Source organism: Branchiostoma lanceolatum, chromosome 17 (genome assembly GCF_035083965.1).
Source record: "Branchiostoma lanceolatum isolate klBraLanc5 chromosome 17, klBraLanc5.hap2, whole genome shotgun sequence".
In the NCBI taxonomy this organism is placed as follows: domain Eukaryota; kingdom Metazoa; phylum Chordata; class Leptocardii; order Amphioxiformes; family Branchiostomatidae; genus Branchiostoma; species Branchiostoma lanceolatum.
In genome coordinates, this window is record NC_089738.1 from 1,122,772 (window position 1) to 1,141,502 (window position 18,731).

At 41.4% G+C, this 18,731-nt stretch overlaps 1 protein-coding gene across 2 annotated transcripts in view; it reads right to left on the reverse strand.

Annotated features, from left to right (window-relative positions):
* The window catches only part of LOC136423214 (dynein assembly factor with WD repeat domains 1-like), a 50,251-nt gene that overhangs the window by 6,915 nt on the left and 24,605 nt on the right, over nucleotides 1-18,731 (reverse strand). For both annotated transcript variants that reach the window (XM_066411292.1, XM_066411293.1), the window contains 7 exons: nucleotides 17,531-17,653; nucleotides 13,795-13,894; nucleotides 11,983-12,090; nucleotides 8,698-8,804; nucleotides 8,281-8,402; nucleotides 1,213-1,308; nucleotides 678-754 (listed from right to left, as the gene is read on the reverse strand). In XM_066411292.1, coding sequence (XP_066267389.1) covers nucleotides 678-754; nucleotides 1,213-1,308; nucleotides 8,281-8,402; nucleotides 8,698-8,804; nucleotides 11,983-12,090; nucleotides 13,795-13,894; nucleotides 17,531-17,653 — 733 coding nt within the window. The remainder of the gene's footprint in view (nucleotides 1-677; nucleotides 755-1,212; nucleotides 1,309-8,280; nucleotides 8,403-8,697; nucleotides 8,805-11,982; nucleotides 12,091-13,794; nucleotides 13,895-17,530; nucleotides 17,654-18,731) is intronic.

Here is an 18,731-nt window from a genome sequence, read left to right on the forward strand (position 1 = left end):
TTATTTACCAATATAGAATTGCAGTATTCTATCTACAAATTAGGTCTTCATAATAGTCTTCATATCTGTATAGCCGGTATATATAGTTACCGGCCTTCGGCGTAACACACCAGCATATACATATTGCTTTCATTACTATGGGCCAGTGGGTGCCTCAAACAATTAAATAATAATAATAAAAGTATGTGATGGATGATGAGTGAAAGATGAGAAGCAGCAGGTTTCAGTCCACAGTTTCATCACACACCAGAGCTGTCTGACATCCTGAGAGATGTGGGTTCTCAAAACTGGGCGCGATTTGTACAACGCTACTCGGCAGAGTATGTAACGTTGGCTTTGCTGTACAGGGTACCTAGACGCGACTTTCATGCGACTATGCACAGTGGCCGAGCAATGTCTGCCATTGGGTACGGCCCAAAAGTACAGGGTACGACCCAAATTTTTAACGGGTACGGCTCGAATTTTTAGCGGGTACGGCCCAAATTTCCCGGGTACGGCCGGAAGAGAGTTTCACGGGGGTGTTACTGGATGTAGTGAAAAATAAAAACAGGAATGTGACCTTATAACTCATAATTATTTATTGTATTGTGCAATTTCAGCCTTCTACAATAACTGGAAGTGTCAGACTGGTGGAAATTTTCACAGATCTTTTCCACAGAGTATGTTTACAGCCTTACCTTGGAGATTTCCCCCTCATGTCCTTCCAACTTCATCAGACACTGGTGGGTCACAGCGTTGTACACACGACCTGTGCCTGTGCCAGACAGAAACATGGTCCACAGTCACCTTCACCAGAAAAATTCCAAAAATTTCATGCAGTAACTTCAGAGGTGGTACCCATGCTACAGAACAGAAGGCTTAAAGAATACATTGAAAAATATTTTGTGCTGGGACAAAAGAGAATGCACTAATGTGTAATACTATGTTTCTTGGACCATAATGATGGAATTTGTCTGATTAGTGTTTATCGTTCTGGTCTACAGTTTTATTGCTTTGCTGCTGAGGAAATGGATGTCACTCAGAAAACCCTAAGATAATATTTCATCCAGTTCTTGAAATTAACATGTCTCTTACATGCACATCCTTAGTAACTACAATTATGACTGTCTTTATGCATATGTCACACAAAATGAATTTATTTGTAAAATATTGATAATTATGGACACAGACTTTCTTCACACCTTCATTGGTGTTGGTATATATAGTACTTACTGTCTGCTGATGCCGTGGCTAGCAGCTGGCCTGTGTAGTCAAAGGCAACATCCAACACTTCATCTTCATGGCCTCGCAGTGTGCCTATGCACTGCCCTGTGGGAAGAATCTGTATATCATCTTCTCATTTATTCATAAATCTTTCAGGATTTTACATATTTGGGTCAACTTGGTTTTGCAGAGTGTCTCTTTGTCTGTCTGTGCTTCTGCAGTTATTTCAATATACTGACAAAGTACGTCTCAACTCTGGCTTCAGAGTGGCAGGAAGTGGAAGTCAAAATTGTGTCATCAATGACTGACAGGAAGTGAAGATCAAATTGAAGATCAAAATGGTCTCACTGCAGACTGACAGAAGGTGATGTTTGAAATTGGATCCATTTGCATAATTTATGCATGAACATGTACCGTAAAAGCTGTGGATGTCATATTTGAGATGTAGGTACCTTTGGAAAGGTGAATACACCTGGACAAAAATTATGCCAACGAGGACCTCATTTGCATAATTTATGCGTAAACTTGTATTTCCCTTACTGTAAAATTTGTGGATGTCATATATGAGATGTAGGTACTTTTGGGAAAGGTGAACACACCTGGCCATATATTATACTAATGAGGACCTCATTTGTATAATTTATGCATATACTTGTATTTCCCTTACTGTAAAAGCTACGGATGTCATATCTGAGATGTACATGTAGGTACCTTTAGGAATGGTGAACACACCTGGCCATACATTATGCTAATGAGGACCTCATTTGCATAACTTATGCAGAAACTGAGGTTTTCCTAACCGTAAAAGCTACGGATGTCATATTTGAGATGTAGGTACCATTAAGAAAGGTCAACACACCTGGCCATAAATTATGCTAATGAGGACCTCAAATACTTTGGATGCCATATTTGAGATGTCGGTAACTTTAGGAAAGGTGAATATGCCTGGACATATATTATGGTAATGAGGACCCGATTTGCATAATTCATGTAAAGACTTGTATTTCCCTTACGGTACATGCTACGGATGTCATTCTTGACATGTAGGTACCTTTTGGAAGGTTAAATACACCTGGACATAACTTATGCTAATGAGGACCTTCTTTCCATTCATGCAGAAACTTCATAATTCCCTTACAGTAAATGCTAAGGATGTCATATTTGAGGTGTAGGTAATGGGAGGGGAATATCCTGCATTTTCTCGTTTTGTTAGCATTTGTAACAGTGCTTGTGATTGAACTGTCAGCATAACCCAACAAGCTATAGATGGGTGAAACATTATATGCATATGATAAGGTAAATATCATCAGACAAGAATTATGTAAATATGGACATCATTTTACAATGCTAAACTTTCTTCCAACACTAAGGTATTCACGGATCGAATTTTCGACGACCACTGTCGCCTTCTTCAGGATCAATAATGACCAATCACTGCCGAACGTAAACTCGCGAGAGTTAAGGACACGTGACTTTATTGACACGTGTCATTGCGGATACGTGACGTCAGCAATTGGTCAAACGTGCCAGAAAGTTTATAACGCCCACTGTCTCTGTTGAGTGACGGCTGGAGTGCCCTGATGTATATGGCCTCCTTTATACCTCTCATAAAGTAGTCCTGCTCAGTGTCCAGTATTCTGACTTTGTCCAGCGAGACGGTATGGCCCGGAGATTCAATGTGGATGTGTTGAGAGACTTCAGACGAATGCGAGCTGGGGCGTTTGTGTTCAAGGAATCTGGTTCTCAACGAGCGTTCTGTCTCACCGATGTAGAATTCTTCGCAAGTCCCTTGTCTAGTGGTTCCCTGACACGGAATGTGGTACACTACGCCGCACTTCTCTTCTCTAGGGGTTTTGTCCTTCGGCGCCACGAGAAGCTGTCGCAGTGTGTTCGTAGGTTTGAAGCAGGTGGAGATCCCGTGTGAAGCAAATATTCTGCGTAGGGGTTCTGAGACGGTCTTGATGTACGGAAGGGTGATGCGTCCTTTGTCCCTCTCTCTTGTCCCCGGGTTCCTGTTGTTCTGTTGAGGGGGCTTTGGTGCGACGGTCGCCTTGTCTATGGCCCACTTAGGGTACCCGCAGTCCTTCAGTGCCTGTTTGATGTGTTGTTTCTCTGTCTCTCTGTCGTGTGGATCCGTTATGATCGTGTCAGCTCTGTGGAGTAACGTCTTAACGTGTTGGAAGAAAGTTTAGCATTGTATTATGATTACTACCAACACAGATGAGCTTTCATTATAATGGACATCATTTGCATAGGCAATGAGGAAATGTTAAAGGGGGGCCAAACTTAAAATTAAAAAGCCTGCTATTACTTCGCATATACGCTAAATACAACCCAAAGTCAAGTTCTCCCTTGTTCTACATTATGTCCGTCAAAGTTCAGGGCTCTCGCACCATTTTCAACTCACACTGTGTCTTGGTGCTGACGGCTACACTTTATATACTTGCCTGATGATTGAATTAGGCCCACTTTACACTTGTTCTGACTTTTAAAGGCACTCAGAGCACTTTATGTGGCTTCAAACATGAATTAGAAAACTCCAATTTTTAGTCATTTCTACACATAGTAAGTTTCAATAACACTATTAATTACCATTAAATATCGACATTCAAGGAGCAAAGATGCGATATCGTTGTGTAATGAGCACTGGTACAAAATCAAAGCGCTGTCAGCGCCACTGGGAGCAGCCATTTTTTTTCCTTCAAATTTTCCGACTTCTTGGAGCCTGGCGTCACGTTGCCGGAACCTATTCCAGTCTAACACCAGAATTAGGCACATTACTACAAAAGAGACGGTACTCTGCACTAGCAGACTTAGACGTACATGTAGTTGGCAGTGTGTTATAAGCTTCGTCCCCTTGAGTGCCCAAGATGTTTTCTTTTTCTTTTTTTCTTTTTTTCCTGAGCATTCATGTAGCCAATGCAGTAAGAAATCTGTCACAGATATACAAACCCTGCTTGTCATTTCTGTCCTACCAGCGCTGGTACCACGGAGGTGTTCCAAATACATGTAAAATAGGGTGTTCTATATGGTGTTCGATGGGAACGGTGCATTACCAACGAAAAACGGATTGCGTTCTGCTTCAGTCTAATTACCGGTACACTAGGCGCATGAAACTAAAGGGATCACTAAATAACTTTCTTCCAACACTATATATATAAGGCATTCACGGATCAAATTTTCGACGACCACTGTTGCCTTCTTCAGGATCAATAATGAGCAATCACTGCCGAACGTAAACTTGCGAGAGTTACAGACACGTGACTTTATTGACACGTGTCATTACGGATATGTGAAGTCAGCAATTGGTCAAACGTGCCGGGAAGTTTGTTCCCAGGTTCCTGTTGTTCTGTTGAGGGAGCTTTGGTGCGGTGTTTGATGAGTTCTGCAAACTGTTGAGAATTCACGATATGATGTTCTGATTTCCCAACCAGTGGTGACAGAGTGTCTGCAAGGAATCTGGCGCTGTTGTAAGTGATGGAACCAATGCTGCTAATGATTGGCCTCAGTGGTGTGTCGGGTTTGTGTATCTTTGGCAGACCATAGGATTTCGGTGGTGTTTCGGTTGTAGGGTACAATCGTCGGTAAGTGATAAAGTTGATCCCCCCTTCCTTCTCGATGTCTTGCAGGACAGAAACCAGTTCTTTCTTGTATCTAGTGGTAGGGTCTCTTTTTCCTAACTTGTCACAGGTACGTTGCGGTGTCGTCCAGCAGGTCTCTACACTTCTAAAATGGTAATCCGTCTTATTCAAGACAACTACCGAGCGTTCCTTATCAGCAGGTAGGATGGTGATGCTTTTGTCTCGTTTTCGAGAACGAAGAGCTTCTCGTTCTTCTTTCGGCAGGTTGTCTTAATGTCGTTTGGGGCGATTCAGTACAGAGTTAACTTTACAACGCAGGGTATTTGCTTCTATTTCAGGAAGCTTGCGACACACAGATTCTGTCTGTGCAACAATAAGGACGACGGGCATGTTGGGTTTTGCAGCGGCGTAGTTCAGTCCTTTGGCCAAAATGGAAAGTGCGGGGTCGTTGAGGATTCTATCAGTCTGAGAGCAGTCTTTCACCCATTTTCTCATGCACTCAGATGCAATGGAATTGTTGTCGTATTCCTTCTTAGTCTGGCAAAGACGGGAGAATTTGTTTTGTTGTCATGATTTGCTCAGTTCGTGTTCTCGTGCTCTCTTTGTGAGTTCTGAATTCGAGACCTCAGATCAGATGAAAGTTCCGCTGTCTAACGCCAACTCCAAGTGCGTCTTTTCCTTGTTGAGAACATTGAGTTTCTGCACAGTTTGGCCGATTCTGACTTAAAGAAGCTGCTTTTCGGTCTAAGGATACTTTTGGCTTTCTCACCTTTCACGGAACTTGAGAGCTTGAGGCTCGTTGGCTTGACTTTGTGATGTTTGCAGTGAAGGTTGAAACGTAGGTGGTTCCGGAAACGGGCTATTTTGATACCCGTCTTTTCTAACTTCCTGGCCAAGTCTGAGCAGTTCTTGTTACCTTCGCCGAGAAGGTTATGCAGAGGGTAGCGTTTGTCTGTTTGTCTGTTTGTTTGTAGTGGCACAGGATAACATTAGAATGCCTTGATGGATTGTCTTGATATTTGGTATGTTGATAGGTTTTGATGAGACCTAAAAACGAGAGATTTTGGGCCCCCCAGCAGCTTCTTACGGTACTGCAGCGGAACTTCCTGTTTTGATATCTCGTGTTCTGGACATGCTATGGAACTTATTTTTGAGTGGTAGATAGATCTTTGGACAGAGAGTAAGTGGTGTGGGTTTGGGCCCCCTAGCGGCTTTTTTGGAACTGCAGGAGCAGGTTTTGCGTCTGACTTTGAAAGGGAATAACTCAAGAAGGGCTCGATGGATGGTAATGATTTTTGGTAGGTAGATAGCTTGAGTGATGATGTACATGATTAGACACTTCTTATGCAAATCAGTATCTAATTTGCATAATTAATGAGGAAAGTTTATACATCCGCCAAATTCCATGATAGGACTCTGCAACATGTGACATATGTAACTGAGGAAGAGAGAAATATTAATTGATATGAACTATGCAAATGAAGACCTCATTTGCATAATTAATGAGAAAATACTATAACATGATGGCCTTGATGGATGGTCATGATTTTTGGTATGTGGATAGCTTTTGTGATGCTTAGTATGATTGGACGATAATTATGCAAACCAGATTCTAATTTGCATAATTAATGAGGCAACTTGGTTCCATGATATGACAATTCAAATTGTAACTGAGGAAGAGAGGACTGTTGATAGATAGAAAATATGCAAATGTGGGCCTTATTTGCATACTTAATGAGTAACTTCTATTATTCCACACTGGCAAAAGACGGCAATTTCATACATTTAATCCTTTTTTGTGGCATCCGGACCTTATGTGAATGTGAACATCGTTGAATCAAATTATGCTAATAAGGGCCTCATTTGCATAATTGATGATAAATTTGTTCAGCTCATACTTTGGACATGTTATATTTTAAGACAATCAACTGGTATGATTTATGATTGATGAGAAACACTCCTAATACGTCAGTCATAAAGGTTAAAATCATTTGGCAAAGGTATGAGGTCGTGGAACTCTAGTTTGTAAATCCGCTGCATTTCATAATGGGACTCTCAAACATGTGAGTGTCCCCGTAAACAGGTCATATGAACAGATGGCCTGGCAAAAGTAGCCCGACAAAAACACCTAAAACACGTCAAAAACCAGCCGGACCCACTACTCTGCTTGGAGAGTACACTGCGCCGAAACTGCACCACTGCTAGGTACGGGAAAGTCACATTTGCTATGTCTTTCAAAATGTGTATGATATGGAATAAAGATTTATTCTATGCATATATATTGACTGTACCATTTCATCATCAGTTTCAACTTACAACACTGCAATGACGGACGTATGCAAAACAGGTTAGAACTTGACTTAAGGGTGTATTTAGCATATCATAGTAGGCCTTTTCAATTTAACTTTAGCACCCCCCAACCCTTTAAAATAGTTTCCTAAAGGAGGACAAAATGAAGAGCTTTACCAAAACTGCGACATTTGTTACAAATGATGAATCATGGATTATGCTAATAACAACATTTTTTAATAATTCATATTTACCAAATAGTATATGACAAGGATTTCATTTTTGTGACATACACAATTTGTGTAGAAGTTAGCATCTTAAGTAATTATAGTTCATGCAAATGAAGTTATTTCAATAGTCAAACATAATATTGCATGGCAAAGGTATGGGGTTGAGGAACTGTCCTGTACACTTAGAGTCCATTCCAAGTCACCAAGAGGGTTTTTGAATGATATTTGTAATAATTTTGAATTATTTCTAATAAAAGAATATCTGAGTAACAATAGTTCTAATTTTTTCTAAAAGATTGAAAAATTTGAATTTATTCAAATTCAATTAGATAGTTTAGAAACATTTACAAAGTTACTGCACAAAATCTCTTTATTTAGAATAATTTCTAAACATCTAGTATATGATTATTTCACTTTTACAAATATTTACAAAAAATGGTAGAAAATGGTAGATAATGGTAGAATGGTAAATGTAGGTGCTAATCCGCCCCTTCTGTCTGCTTTTGTCTATCTTTAGATTTTACTGCAGGACACTGTTTGGTCCTTTGTGGAGAGCATTCTTCCCTATACTTCGCAATGATGTGTGAATTGCTTTCTTCCTAGCCCTCCGACCTATTTATAAAGATGTTACAAATAATGGTAGAAAATGGTAAGAAATTGTAAATAATTGTAAATAATGGTAGAATGCTGTTACCATTTTTTAGAAACTGTTAGAAATATCCTGTTCCACATGATGAATATTTCTAAAGTTTTAGCAAACCGGAGGAATATTTATAAAGTTGAAACCACATTCAAAATATTTTTAAGTATCAAATCTCTCACACAAATAATTACAATACATTGAAAACATTTGTAAATTATGACAATAACAACCCTCTTGGTGACTTGGAATGGACTCTAGTATACAATAATTCAAATTGGGTGCACCAAACTAATACATGTAGAAGTAGGTTTAAAGGTCATGGTTGTGGTCTGACCTGTCCTGGCATCCCAAATCTTGCAGGTGTTGTCCATGGAGCCTGTTGCTATCAGGGAACAGTCCCAGTTAAACTGAGCACTGCTGATTTCACCACGGTGGCCAATCAAAGTGTGGATTCGACTGAAACAAAAACATTTTTGGATTTTTCTTTTTTAAATTAATGTATTCTTTTGTTGTATCTCATTCTTTAGTCAATAATGGTGTAATTAGTATAATCTGTGTCTCCTCTACCAAAATTGTAAATGTGAAAGTCTTGTTCTTTGGCAGAATGCCATTTTGTCATTTTCCAATGATTGTTAATAATCTCCATGTACATTATTACATTGTGTAATCTATGCCTGATGATGTTTGTTTACCTGTAAGAGACTGTGTCAGAAATATCTCAGCAGAAAAGAAAAACAATCATGACACATACCTGCCAGACCTGACATCCCAGCATGTTACTGTGTGGTCAAAAGAGCCTGTGATGACCTGGTCCCCTTTTGTGTTGAATGATAAGGAAATAATTTCTGCTGAATGACCCTACCAGAAAAAGAGCAAAGAAACAATTTCAAATGGACTTCCTAGACCAACCTTAGTCTGTATCTGGATTGCATTGCCTGACTATATAACCGTTATATAGTCAAACTGTTGTCTAATGTAGCATTAATGCCGCACTACGCGCTCCTTAGCGGAGCACAGTGGGCATTAATGCTGGATTCCCTCTGCTCCCTTTGGAACAGAGCATTAATGCCAGCATACACCCCTGTCCATTAATCATCATTTATCACCCAGTCTTCTTGGACTGAAGGGGAAGTGGAAACCCTTTCCCCTGGCTGGTGCCAGTGGGGGTGGTCACACCAAATTAATCCTCTGTCCCCTAACTACAGTCCACCCTTGTCAAAAACCCCAGTTGTTGCAGGGTGCTAATGTATAGGTCAAGCATGACTAAAGGCCGTGGCAGAAAGCACTAATGCTGGAAAGATGCCAACTAATTGATTCAAGCCTTGGTCCAAGGCATGGCTGCTAGGACATTGAGGGACTGGTATTTGGACAGCCATAATTACCATGAAATTACCATGGCAGTGTGCACTAACCAAGCATTAGTGCTGCATATTTATTTCTGGCATTAATGCTACATTAGACAACAGTTTGGCAAGGGGGCCCTTCAGTGGAACACAGCTTGTTAACCTGAATGGCAACTGGAAGTTTCACAGAGGTGGCTGGATCCTGTATATATCCTGTAAATCCTTGCTCGCCAACGGATTGCTTCGACGATGTAGACCCCGGGGAAAGAAAGCAGGTAGAAATTTTCTGCGAAGCATTTCTTCCATTGTTGGCCTGGTCGCCCTCCCCCATCCATACATGGCCTTTTGACATGCAAATCAGTTAGTGGTACCTGCGTCGCCTCTCATATGTGCAAATCACACTCCCTGCTACCACCTATTCCACCTTGTGCACCAAGCACCAGCAGGAACATTGAAGCTCGTACCTACCTGTCAAATGTTTTGTTATGCAATCCTTGGTAATTGGTTTACAGGTTAGATGATGAATTTCAAACCATCCTGTTACAACACGACATAGGTTAATCGCAGCTGTGGTTTACCCCTGATATGTCCGAGATATGTTTATCTGTAGATGGATACACTTTGTTTTCCAAATGCCGTCCGAATAGAAGAGGTGGGGGCGTAGCTCTCTATGTGAAAGACACAATACCAGCTAAGCTGATGGATGACATACAGGTACCACACGGGTTGGAATGCTTATGGGTCTCAATTAAACCCAGGCGTCTGCGGAGAGGCTTATCAGAAGTGGTTACCTGCACTGTGTACAATCCACCAACATGTCAACACCAAGACGAACTGTCGGAGTATCTTAAAGTTGCAGAAACTGACCGGATAAGAACACGGTACCCTGAGGCAGGACTGGTCATTCTTGGTGACCTACATACATAGACTCGACACAAGTGACTTTTGTAATGGGAATGGTTTAAGCCAAGTTGTGGACACTCCTACTCGAGGACAAGCAATACTTGACGTGATAATCACTGATCTCAAAGGTTACGTTATCACAAACCAGAAGTCATCAGCCCCCTAGGTCTTAGTGACCACAATATGGTCTTGTGGAGGGCTAAACAAAACCAAAAAGCACAGAACGAAACGAAAACAAAAACAGTTCGCCCCATGAAGGATTCTGACGTCCGTGCGTTTGGCCAATGGCTCTGCTCTTACCAGTGGGAAGAGGTGCATGAAGCACCATCTTGTGAACAGAAGACAAAATTAATGCTTTCTACAAAACCCTACAGGACGCTATGGAAAGGTACTTCCCTACACGGTGGGTGAAAATGCACTGCACTGACAAACAATGGATAACACCGGAACTTAAGGCACTCATCTTAAGTAGACAGAAGGCTTTCTCTGAAGGAAAGGTTTGGCTGTGGAAACATTTCAGGAACAAGGTTAAAGTTAGTTAAAATCATCCCACACCATTATTGATGTATAGGGCGGTGCCCATCTCCGTTTCATAGCCCTGGGCCACACTTGTGGTGCAATCACTGTAGCAGGGGGCCAGTCCACTGGCAGTGAAGTGTTTAACTTCCATACTGTTTCAGAAGTATGTACCATTTTTATAAAGTCTTTGGTATGACTCAATGCGCCTCTTGTCCAGAGGTGTCCTACGTGGGGCTTGAACCCCAGTCCTTCTGGTCCAAGCAATTTGAACCAGATGTGGTGAGAGGCAGAAGGCACAGACCACTACACCACAGAGACACCCCCTCAGGAACAAGGTTAACAGAGAGGTACAAGTAAAGAAAGGCAAGAGTGTCTACTACGTTGAGCGTGTGAGAAAACAGAAAATCCTCCTGATTGGTACAGAGAACTGAGAACTATGCTAAACATGCAACGCAAGGACGTCCATGTCAGCATTCCGGGCAATGAGACCGCAGACTCTCTGTTCATTGCAAATCACATTAACCAGAAGTTTGCCGCAGTAGCACAAAGTCGCCCTGGTCTCGACACGACACAACTCCCAGCATACATGCCTTTCAAAGCCCAGCCGCCAGAGGTCTACCCCTGGGACATATACAACACTCTGCGTAGACTGAAAGTGGGGAAGTCCCCCAGCCCTGACCAATTGAGTTCCAGAGTGTTGAAGGAGATCGCTTATTAGTTCAGGTAACCTCTAGCAGATATTCTGAACACATCATTGAAGGAAGGGTGTGTGCCACAACAGTGGAAGGACGCTATAGTAGTTCCACTACCTAAGTCACAACCACCTTCAATTAGTAAACTGCGTCCGGTGTCCCTGACATCACAGCTAGCGAAAGTGGCCGAGACTGTCATAACCAAATGGCTACTACGTGACATTAGGCCGTCGCTCGACCCTCATGTACATGTAAACTATGTTTCACCTTCCAGGCCACTGTAACATACTTAAAGAAAAGAACTAAAGGCATGGCCCGAAAAGAAACCAGATGGTTAGTAATGAGTACCAGGTTTGACTAACATGATTATAGAACTTCACAACAAAAAAAGGTTACCTGTGCTACATTACCTACCTAGTGCCTTGACCTCCAGGTCGTTGAAGGGACAAGGTCGTCAAGGATAAGGTTTGCTTTTCTTTGTTTGATCTTTTTAGATTATATAAAAGTTATTAGAATGATGTAGCATACAAAAAGTCTGAAACACCTGATACCTCTAGCTGAAGATCTAGAACTACTTACCATGAGTGTGGAGATCTCCTGCCCTGTTTGCACATCCCATATCTTTGCTGTGGTGTCCATACTGCCAGTAGCCACTATGGTGCTCTGAGGATTGAATGCTGTACACACCTACAAGTCAACATACAACAAAGGTAACATTATACACCTCATAATCATATACACATGGAACACAGAGGTAACATAATACACCTCATACCCATATAAACATGGAACACAGAGGTAACATTCAATAATACATTGTACACATCATGATTATTTTTGTTACTAGCAATAGTTCAACTCCCATGTGTGTTTATTACTAAGTTGCCATACATTGTACCAGTTACAATTGTCGCGCAATAAAGCTTTCCATTTTACTCCTTAAGAATGTTGAATTTAGATATAGAATTTCATACTGAAGTTGAGAAATAAACTGTTATCAAACTCAAAATCATACACATGGTACACAGAGGTAACATTATACACCTCATACCCACGTGGAACACAGACTGAGGTTACATTATACACCTCATATACACATGGAACACAGACTGAGGTAACATTATACACCTCATATACACATGGAACACAGACTGAGGTAACATTATACACCTCATATACACATGGAACACAGACTGAGGTAACATTATACACCTCATATACACATGGAACACAGACTGAGGTAACATTATACACCTCATATACACATGGAACACAGACTGAGGTAACATTATACACCTCATATACACATGGAACACAGACTGAGGTAACATTATACACCTCAAATACACATGGAACACAGAGGTAACATTATACACCTCATATACACAATCATGGAACATAGATCTCATACATAACCTGACTTTAGACATCATATTATACATGATACACATCTCATACATAACCTGACTTTAGATATCATATCATACATGACACACATCTCATAAATAACCTGACTTTAGATATCATATCATACATGACACACATCTCATACATAACCTGACTTTAGATATCATATTTTATGTCATGCCTGGGCCTGATACAGGTGTTCCGGACCGTGTGATAACTATCCGGATCACATAGGGTTCGGGAGTGTTATCACACAGGCATACAATATTTCGCCGGTTGCGCCGCCGTCGGAAATTCGAATACCAGATTCGGAGATTAGAATCAATGTTGTTGCAGTTTTGTGTTCGAGGACACAAAACTCCCTCAACTTCTGGCGCATTCTGCATTGAAATGTGTGTTTTCTCGGGTGGGTATGACCAAGGTATGACATAAATAAAATACAACACGGTGTATTCCGCATCACCCTCGGTCACAGCCCTGAGACCTGCGGTTTGGATCTCCCTCCAGCCTACGGCCGTCGGGCGATCCGACCCGCGGTCGGGCTGGTACCTCGGGTGATACGGAATACCCCGTGTTGTATTCTATATATACATGACACACTTCTCATACATAACCTGACTGTAGATATCACATTACATCTCACATCCTGACTTTAGTACCTCAGAGCAAGAACTTCATTCTAGTCATCTAAGAATGCCACCTGCCATTACACTTACTAGAGCTGTCAAACAGAAAATGAATGTACTAGTTGTAGATGTACCTGTCAGTAGATCAGTGTTTAGAGTCACAAGGACAGGATTACAAGTTCAGACATTGTTGTCAAACAGGAGGCACAGACACAGATTGAAACACTGTTCAACTATTGACCTGATGAGGAATCATTTCTAATTCGGGGGTAGATCATTTAGGTGCTTGGGTCACAAACAGGTAAAACATACCAACACACAAACTGGTAACTTCCTGTAACAAGCACAAGTTTCTTACAATTTCAGCAGTATGTCCTCTGAAGGTGTGGTAACATTTGCCAGTCTCTGAGCTCCACAGCTTACACGTCTTGTCAAATGAGCCGGTAGCAATCTTGTCACTGCAATGTAACAATAACAACTGTTACAAAAAATTGTAAATCAGAAAACTGGTTGCAGAGTACAGTCAAACCTGCCTAGGCGACCACCTCTTCAACGTGACCACCTGGCAAGGCGACCGCTTTTTCTCGGTCCCGAAAATTTTCCCCATAGGCACAAGCATTAAGCGGACTGCCCATGGCGACCACCTGTCCAACGCGACCGCGACCGCCACGAACTGGGACCACACAGAGCCCAACCCCTGCCCATTACGACCGTTTTCTAGCCTGATTTCTATCCATATCTTGTATTTACAACTAAAAATTGTTTGTGTCTTTATCCGCCGAAAAATGACTTCGCAGCGGGCAAAACATATCGTGTTGTTGGTCGCCGATGCCACCTTGGTTTCGGGGGATTGGCGAACCGCTGACCTTTCTAAAACACAACGCCAGGCCTTTTGAGATCATTATATATGAACATAGTGTTCTCGCCAGGTTTTTTCACAGCATCGAGGCAGGGCTCTTGCATTTTAGGCTATCGAGAAGGCTACTTTTTCCGTTTTGAGGGTCATATTTATGATCGTGGCAGTAAATCAACTTCTAAACAGGACCTTGACATACAATACTTCAGGTGAAAGACAACTAAAAACTCGGAAACAACAAACTTCACTCAGCTCAACAATATCAATAGTTTATTTAGCTACTCATTAATACCAATAGTCGATACCCGTTTTCCGTTTTTTGGCTGTGTCCGAAGTGGAAGCGATACAATCGTCGCTGTCAGAAGTTCTCTTCGGTGCGAAATAGGAAACGATATTCCTGGTATTCCCACGCACGTTTCCAGAAAAATCGTCGCCGATACCACGGTTCTGCGTCAGATTGCACTTACAGAAAACGTGGAACTACAGTCAAAGATAAATTTTGTATAAGAATTGTATAAGAAGCACCGGGGAAAGTTCAAGGAATGTAACAATCACGTTGCCAGAGGTTCGCTGTTGACGGGCACACATAGATCCAACTCACGTGTTTTCTCAGAAAGTTGCCGCTGATTGACAGTCGGCAGCCTTTGATGACAGTCGCGACGTCGGTGAAGGTGCCAGAAAGTCTACAAAAGACCCCGGGAACAAGGAAAGCCGGCGGTTTGTGGGCGGTGCCTAAAATTTGCAGTAGCCAAATCGTCCAATCATGGCGATTTTGTTAAAACTTTATATTCCTAGCATGGTAGAAAGGAATTTTCTGTGCGTTAATTCACTGTTCTGGATGGGAAAATGACATAACCTTGCTTTAGAAATTTGTCAGAAATACAGTAATTAATTCCCGCACTGTGTTGGTCAACCGGGACTGTCAATTTCCAAATAAGGAGATTCCCGGGAATCTGATATATTTTAATACGGCTGTTCTAATAGTCCGGGACCCACCCCTCTGATCTCAATTCATAGTTCGTGGTTATAAACCTGCCGTTTAACTGATCTTGCTCACAGTCACTGACGAAAAGTAGTGGATGCTACTTGAAACGTCTGACCGTTTCCAAAATCATATCCATGCAGTTGTTTGAGTAATTGCTTTTTTGGCGTATCTTATTACCTGGATGTCTAATCTTCATCGACGTACTCGGCTACTGTTTAAGCTTTGGCGCCATGCTGCGAGAGGCACACGAGACGCAAAGGGATGTTCCCGGGTGGGAGGGGCTGCGAGACAAGATCGCAGCGGTACGGCGGGGTGTTGAGCTGATAGCTGGATAGCTTCCTGCGAAACAGCGGTGGCGCGTGCCTTTGCATTTTTACTACGGTAGTTGTTGTTTTTTCGCCGCTACCCTGGGTGAAAGGACAGCATAGCGGGCTATTTACAGCGTCAGTTTGTCGGCCCACAGCGTAGCGGCCCGCTATGCTCAAAAGGCCTGGCGAGTAATTTCTAATACTCCTGTTATTGATGAATATTGAATATTAAGATACTTATTTTCTTGTTATTCCCATGAATTTCACAAACCTTTATTGGGTGCTACTTGCTTGTGATCACCGACGCTGTACATTCCCAGTGCTGCACTCTTACCTTTCGGCGGCGATATCAGATTCAGAGCGTTCCATTTTCATCCTTCACTTCACAGTCAGATCGAAAACTTTTTGCCCCGTTTTATCTAGTGGTCGGAGCCTAAAAGAAGGCTCGGGGAGGCAGGTTTCGTCTAGAGCCTTTTCCTAGACCTAAACTTTATTTTATACATGTGTGTGCGTATGTGTGACTGTATTATTTGACGTAACGTGTGAATGCGGGAGGGCGCTGCGAGATCATCGAGGCAGACATTGTTTTGTAGTCAAAATTATGACAGAAATTTGTACACAATGTAACTGTACACAAACATTACAACGATAACGGAAGAAAATAAGTGTTGTAGGATCTTTCTGTCAATGAGAATTAAACCTGCTGGTCAGGTTATGCTGTCTAAAATCACATCATTTTCCATCCAGTTGTGTACTTATTAACGCCACGACCTAGAAACATGTTGTGAGTGAATCCTCTTCAAGGCCACCACCTGCTCAACCCGACCACTTTTCCTCGGTCCCCCGGGTGGTCCCCTTGGGCAGATTTGACTGTATATAGTTTATAAATTAAACTAAATTAAACTAAATTACATTTATGACATCACTGAAAACCATATTCACCTGGGAGCATATAATAACCTTGCTATATCTACATTATCCCAACCATATTCCCCAGGGAACAAATCACCTGTCCAAATTGAAGACAATCTTTGTTGATACAACAAAAGTACAGCGGCTTTTGTAAGGTCTTCTACAACTATACATACAAACAACAAACAATGGGATACAACAGAATTTACCTACGTACGAATATATAATTCAACATGTCGAGTTTAACCTATCACTTACACTACTAGCTCTAAAATGGTTCCTGTTGTACAGGTATTCAGGTAGAGTGTGGTGTGAGAATGAAGCCAGTTGAAATCAGATCCGTTATCAGGGTCCTGCAAACGGGCTGACAGACAGAAATAAAGGGATAGCCTTATTTCAGAGAAATGACTCATTATTTCCTAATCAGAGAATTTCTGGGAATTGTTAACCTGCATTACATTGTTAGGGGCAATATAGTCTCTTTGATTATGATGAAATTTCATTGAAGTTGTGAAATAAAGGCATCTTTTATATTTCATTACAATCATAATTGTGCTACTGACAACTGAAAGTAGAAGTGGAGATGTGATAGACCAAAATCAAGTTTCCGACCTGTTTCGACATGAAAATAACAGTACTTTTATTGTCAAAAAGAGGTGTAATTTGAGCGAATTGATGAGAAAATCCTATCTCTGTGAAGCTCTGCAACATGTCAAAGGTCAATTCTGGAGAGGGGTGCATCAGCTTCAATGCAGAAGAGTATCCAGAAGTAAGGTCCAGGGCAGGGGCCCAAAATAATTTTCACCCAAAACATACTACACTGTAAGTTTGTAATGCATTTCAGCCAATTCAATGTCTTTTCCAAGCAGATTGTGAGCGATGGGAATTAAACACTGGTCAGGACCGTTAAAACCCCATGGTCATCTTTTTGACATGCACTGTACCTGCAGACCCATGTTGGGTTCAAGAATAGGGGTGTGCACCATTAGATGTTCTAGGCCAGCCCAGGACCATAAAATATGACTCAACTTACCCGTACGGATTGTTAAAAGCAATGGCATAAACCACATTTCTGTGTCCCTCCAGAGTGTGCAGTTCTTCTCCTGAAGCTGTGTCCCAAACCTTACAGGTTCTGTCATAGCTTCCTGTTATGAACCTGCATGGAGCACACGGTCAAATACAGTTATCAGCTTTAGACAGAGCATGAATGCTACATCGTACCCTCCTTCACAATATCTTGGATTACTTTGAGCAAGGACTTGAGGGATAAGAATTGTCTCCCAAAATTTTTAAACATGATACAATAAATCATCTCAATGACATGTAATATTGAACAGACCTGGATAGTAGTGATGATAGGAGGATGCATCAAGAACTAATCATGTAAGTGGTTTTATAACAGGCTCATCTTTTCATTGAATGAGTTGAAATTCATGTTGTTTAAATTTTTATGAGCGAATGAGTTGACTTCAAGATGACCACACCCTTGGTAGTCCATAAGAAGATCTGTTCCTCTAAATCTTACCCACTTACAATTCATGTACGAAGCTGAAATTGCACCTGTATAATAATGGATGTCTCTTCAGTTTACATGCCAATTTTCATTTCTGAACTCGTCTGGCAATAGTTCCTCTTTTACAGCTGCTATGATGGAGTAAGGTGAGAAGATACAGCCAGTTAGATTCACAGCCAAATATGTGACGTGTTGATTGTAGGTTTCTGTAAACTACGTTTCCATTATCCAAGAGTGTTATTAAGTGTTTAAAGACCAAGAGGTGTGATAAGTTTTGTTTCTCTTGGTTTTTAGGAAAGCGGTCTACAGAAACCTTTAATTAACACAACCCCATATTCAGCACCCTGTCAACTGCTCGTAGTTAAACTCATACCTCACTCCACTTTAGCCACGAAAAAAGAAAAAAATGATTAGATATCAGAAATGAAAATAAGCATGTGGTTTTAAGTGCAGTGTCAGTCTCCTACAATAACTAAAAGTGGGTCAGGGAAATTCTTAATTGCACGTTAATTGAACCTCCCATTTACTGCTCTTTGCTTCTGACGGACTTCAAGGGCGTGGTCATCTTGAAATCAAGTAATTCACTTTTTAAACATTCAAACAACAAATTGAGATATTTCAGTCTCAATGATATATGAAGCCTTTAGGTGTGTGCCAAATTTCAAGTCCTTCAATGAAAAAATGACCTTGTTATAAAGCCACTTGCATTAAAGGCATCCAG